This window comes from Necator americanus, chromosome IV, assembly GCF_031761385.1.
Source record: "Necator americanus strain Aroian chromosome IV, whole genome shotgun sequence".
Taxonomy (NCBI): domain Eukaryota; kingdom Metazoa; phylum Nematoda; class Chromadorea; order Rhabditida; family Ancylostomatidae; genus Necator; species Necator americanus.
In genome coordinates, this window is record NC_087374.1 from 27755083 (window position 1) to 27761024 (window position 5942).

Genomic DNA, 5942 nt, shown 5'->3' on the forward strand with positions numbered 1-5942 from the left:
CTACGTACTGAGTCATCCTCTCTGGATTTAGATGTAGATGAGAGCCATTGCTTACATGCAGCTCATACATTTACGAAAGAGCTTCGATTGCTACTGACTGTTCAATTCTGTTTTGTTTGTTTATTCACTGATTTCACTACCAATAAAAAGAATGATGAGTCAAAAGGATGAATGCTGCGCAAATACTCTGCAAAACAGTGGACTTCCTATTGAGAACTTCCTCTGTTTTCTGAAGATCTACAAATCTACACAAAGATTTGAAATATACTGTTCAATCTTCTGAACTTTTATCGATATCCTCCAAGCGTTTACTTTCAATAAATGAAAAATGAATTTTTAAAAACCTTTTTCATTGTTGTTCTCTGCAATCTTTTTTGGTAAGATTTGGTTTATATTTATTATTGTACAGTCCAGTATGGCGTAAGAGATCACGATCTTCTACGTCGAGAACGGAGTTGAGCGAGGATTCCAGCATGTATGAAGAAGGTCGGGGCGGGTGTGGTAGTAGCGGCTAGAGGTTCCGCTTCCTGCGCGATCGATCGGAGGTTCGAATCCGCCCTAGTGCTCACCAAGCCTTTCATCCCTTCGGGGTCGATAAATTGGTACCACACTTGTCTGGGAGGATAAAAGCACTGACTTTCACATCGGCTAGCCACCGTAATTCATTGTATAGGCCAGTTACATGTTCGTGAACCTCAAACGATTCTGAATTGAAGTGAACGTGGGGGTGCGTCCCAAGCGGATTGATTAACGCCAGAAACTTTATCCTTTATCCTTTATAAAGTTGGTCGATCAGTAGCACAGTGGAACGAAGGACAGTTATCGCGTGATCGTACCGTACGGTTATTTCGGATGAAACCTTGAATTCACGAATACATAGAACACAACACAGCAAAGAAAAAGACAATATATATACGGTATGTGTTCGGTTGCAGCAACCAAAATACGAATACGAATTCACGGATGGTGTTCACAATTCTTCTTACATGAAACACTGGTTATCTGGGAATAACCCTCCTGCAAAGTTTAGCCACTTTACTAGGCTCGTGTAGTGTTCCACGTTTCCTATATGCAGTTGACTGCTTTTTCAGTTTTACTGTTATTAGTCACAATTTGCTGAAACATCATTCTTGCATATAAACGTTCGTTTTAAAGCGCTTTGACAATGCAGTCTCTTGCTGTGCAAATATTGCTTATGTAATTAGACCTTTTACATCATCAGATTTAGAGTATTAATAATTTGACATGTATAAAGCCTACCCTATGGAAACTATTACACTCACGTCCATTATTTCGTGAAGCTACTCCTTTGATTTATATTTACAAAATCTCCGTAGAATATTATTACTTTGAAATGCGCGCGTTAAGAGCATTACAAGAGCAACAAACCTATCAACAATGAGTATTCCCGCCTCACTCCTTTTATATGGACTGATCGTGTATTTTGGAACAGGTATCAATCTTTTAGAAATAAATATGTGGGATATTGTAAATATAGTAGGGTCAAAACGACATGAAGCACGTACGCAATTGCGTACGCGGCTTCTCTCGAGGCGGTTCGGTGGTGCGCAGAGGCTAGGAGCGTGGTGAAATCCTTGCTGGCACCACCCATTGCTGCAGTTTGCGACAGTCCCAGTTCGGTTCCAACTGCTGCCTCCAGCGCCCATTTCGTTTTGACCCGGATACGTGTAAGGCTGATGACTATCAAAGGCAGCTATATTCGGATCAAAACGACCAGAAGCACAATGCACGTTCCTAAGCAGCTGCTCTTCAAGCAGTGCGAAGCGGAGAAGCGGTTGGAGTCGAGTTGGGAACCTCATGGTCTGCAGCGGTCCCGAGAGGGTCCCAACTCGATCCTAACCGCTACATTTCACCACACTGCTTCGAGTATAGCCACCTACGCAGTTGCATCGAGCTTTATTCCGTTTTGACCCTACCATATTATTGTCACTTTTTTTAGTTGTGTTTTATTGATAGTTTTTTTTTGTAGTGCACACATCCAAACCTGTAGAGAGGAACCAAAAAAACAGCACCGCAACGGGTGAGTTGATATCCTCCTGACTTCCTCATTATGAATATCTCTACAAAAACCATTAGAACATCAAACAACAGTTAATAGGGCTGCTCACCAAAAACCAAAGAAAAAAGTGCAGTTCACTTCACAGGTTTGCCTTCGGAAGGAATTAAGCATGAAAACGAGTGCATCGAGTCAAAACGATAAGAAGCACGTTGCAGTTGTTTAATCAGCTGCGCTTGAAGCAGCGCAGTGGAGCGTAATGGTTACGGTCGCAGGAGGACTCCTGCTAGCACATCGACTCCAACTGCTATCTCCAACATGCCTCCTCGAGCGCAGCCGCTGACGCAACTGCACCGAGCTTTATTTCGTTTTGACTCTATATCATATTATACATATCATATCACTTTGTGATAGTTTTCTTTTATAGATAACACATCCAACCCTTTAGATGACAACCAAACAAACAGCACTACAACGGGTGAGTTGACATTCTCTCGACTTGACGCATCCGCTCACGCAACGGCACCGTGCTTCATGTCGTTCTGGCCCGACTATACTTCCAACGTGGTACTTCCATCAAATACCAATGGAAATCCCGAAATCCATATGTGAAGTGAAAACAACTAACGAAGTTTGGCGAAAGATCCCCTGTTTCGAGCCACACATTTATCAAAAGTAAATAATTGAGGTATAGTAAAGTAAAAACGATATGAAGCACGGTGCAGTTGCGCAAGCGGCTGCTCAAAAATCGTGAATAATTAAACTATTCCATTAAAGGCATCACCCCACTAATCTGAGGTGGTACAGATTTCAGGTGGAGTATTCGTATACGGGATCGTAGATTATGGAGGGTAATTCCGTCCATTCCTTCCTAATTGCCGTAAAAAATGGTCCGGAAGGTGCAGGCTGCATGCGCAAAGTTGGAGCGCTCCAATCAAACTTCTTGTAGAAAATAGTGCTCCAGGACGCCCGAAGCCGTATCTTCCGGGCCGTTTTTTATGGCAATTAGGAAGGAATTGACGGAATCACCCTTCTCTCCATAATCTACGATCCTTTATACGAATACTCTAGCTGAAATCCATATCACCTCAGATTCGTGGAGTTGTGGCTTTAAAGAATTGGAGTAGCCTTGTACATCAAGAAGAGTTCTCTCGAATGGTATATACACTTTAACAAATAACGCACAAATAGTTTTGAAGTAAAATCCAAAATAAGATCGCTATGAACTTATTTACCAACGTAATAGCTCTACCTTCCTAATGCGTACACTCGAAGGTCTGAAAACTTTTGGTGAAAGTAGGGTCACCTCGAGTAGATGGCTATCGGTCTTGTATACACAAGAGTATTATCTATAACAGACGATTCCTTTCTACACCAATGGAGTATTTATATTTCACTGGAAAGCAACATTGCGTTCCGAGCTTTTCTTCTGCCAATTCCAGAAAAGTTCAGATGGAATTAGTACCGGATTGAAGGTTTTTCCCGATTTCTCCGACTTGAAATAGACCTTTCGGCGCAAGAAGGAGATTCTAGTGGAAAAACATAATTGATTTCTATCTTATGATTTTCAGCCTTACTCCAGAACTTGCGAATCATAAGCAAAAGTCGAGAAACTTTATTTCTCCAAGATTATTTTCTATGCTCTTAAGAAGTGAAATTTGAAAACAACCACATTAGAGGTAGTTTTGATAGTTCATTTTTCCATTTGTTGCCGTGCTTGGTTAGATTGTGATCCGGAAAAAAAACTTCGACGAAGGTGTCCGGTTCTCGAGGTCAGAAAAACATTGAGAGGTGACGGCAGTAGTAATGATGAACAGTAAAACATTATCTCTATAGAAAGAAAAAGTCACTTGTTACAGATTCTTTACTTTTACACATTGATACATTTTATTCTGTCAATTACTCGAATCAACATTTCAGATCAGAAGAAATGCGGACAGAACCCAAAGTAAGTACACATTTAAACACTTGAGAATGCTATTCTGCTGTTTTTTTTTCAATCAAAAACTAGAACACATTTCGTAGTTAAATGGTACTTTCAGCTGCATTAACTGGCAAAGAAACGGTTTTTGTAACAACACCTTCTATCCTTACGAGATGCGAGTGGAATATTGTGGACAAATCTGCGGATTTTGCAATGTGTAGTGGCTCGTAGAAGGACATTAATTGTGTTACTATGGCTAATAAATATTTGGAGTGGGCTGCATTTCAAAGGAAAGCTCCACAATATATATGTGGTCCATAATTTGTTTTGAAAAATCAAGAAAAAAAAACAAAACTGTGAACATTGCTATGTAAACATAAAAAAAAACAAGAGCTAAGGTAAAACAAAAAAAAAACAAGAGCTAAGGTAAAACAAAAAAAAAACAGCCGAGGAAATGTTGACAAGATTATCGTCAATGAAGGGAAGAAACCTCCCAACTGCTACGATGAAGACTATTTTTTTACATAAATAATACATAATCGACTACCAAGAATTATTCTGCCCCAACCAGCTTGGCTACTCGCAGATTCACTGTCGAACTTGCAGCGCCGTAGTCTCCGCCCCACGATTTTGATGGTTATCGTCCGCAGAAGCAGCTAGCCCAAAAGGGATAACCAGCGACAGAGATAAGGCTACGTATGGCCACCAATTGCTCCTATTTTTCATCGGTTCTCTCCGTTCCTTAGCCTTCGAGTCTTCTTCTCTCAACGAATCTGACGTGGTATGGATTTCCGATGGACAAACTCTACGAAGTCGTAGATTGCGGGATCAGCGGTGGTTCCGCTCATTTCTCCCTAATCGTAGTTTAAGAAAACACGGAAAGATTACGTTTTTTACGAGAATTTTTATTTGCCCCGCCCCACTTGTACACACGCTGCATCCGGCTGCGCAGCGGTCGAAAGACGGTGAGTTTTCCTCGGTTGCCTATCCAAGTGGAGCCGCTCGAAACGGGGCAGCAGTTGGAACCGAGGTGGGACCGTCGCAAACTGCAGCGCTGGGTGGTGCCAGAAAGGGTTTTGCTGCGCTCCTAGCCGCTACGCTCCACCGAAACGCCTCTAGAGACGCCGCGTACGCAACTGCGTACGCGGTCCATGTCATTTGACCATATTGTACATAGAGGAGGGCGGGTGCAGTGTAGCTGTTAGAGGTTTCGCTTACTGCACAATCGATCGGAGGTTCAAATCCGCCCTAGTGCTCACCAAGCCTTTCATCCCTCCGGGGTCGATAAATTGGTACCAGACCTGTCTGGGAGGATAAAAACACTGACTTGAGACATCGGCTAGCCACCGCAAGTCATTGTATAGGCCAGATACACGTTCGTAAACCTCAAACGATTCTGAATTGAAGTGAACGTGAACGCATCCCGAGCGGATTGACTAAGGCCAGAAACTTTATCCTTTATTTATACATAGAAGAAGTTCTAACGTCAAACGTAGGAACTAAAGCGATTCCCACGTAGTTTTTAGGACGATTATTCAGAGCGGAACAACCCCTGATCCCTGAAATCTACGACCCCATCTCTAGCTTTTCCCGCGGATTCCTTCACCATTCCCTCACCACGTCAAATTCGTGGTATGCTGCCTTTGAGGACCATGATGAATTATGTATTGTTTCAACAGTGTTCAGAGGGAGACTCAAATACGTCGCGGAAACTGAGCATGGGTTTTCAAGCAACGTTCAAGAGGTTCGCAAGCATAACGGAATCATGTTGCGAAAGCGATTTGTGCTGCTGTCCTGATCGAAATCTGTTTTCTTTTTCCTCGTTTCAACTATCGACGCATATGGAGCGCAAAATACACACATGTAGTTGCTATTATTTACGTTTCCTCAGGTAATCGTAGTGCATCCACGGTAACCAACATATTCTCTGTAATTGGCACACACGTCCTTCTCCCTCTGTCGTGCTCTAATCGGACGGGCATAGCGACATTCTGAGCAAAC

General features: G+C 42.4%; 1 protein-coding gene across 1 annotated transcript; it reads left to right on the forward strand.

Moving 5' to 3' along the window:
* Positions 1-1398: 1398 nt before the first annotated feature.
* On the forward strand, positions 1399-4162 carry RB195_002941 (uncharacterized protein; the record flags this gene model as incomplete). Its single annotated transcript, XM_064200409.1, has 5 exons — positions 1399-1453; positions 1991-2041; positions 2445-2495; positions 3938-3965; positions 4060-4162. The coding sequence occupies 5 exons, from the start codon at positions 1399-1401 to the stop codon at positions 4160-4162; spliced, it is 288 nt and encodes a 95-aa protein (XP_064056290.1).
* Between the last annotated feature and the right edge of the window lie 1780 nt (positions 4163-5942).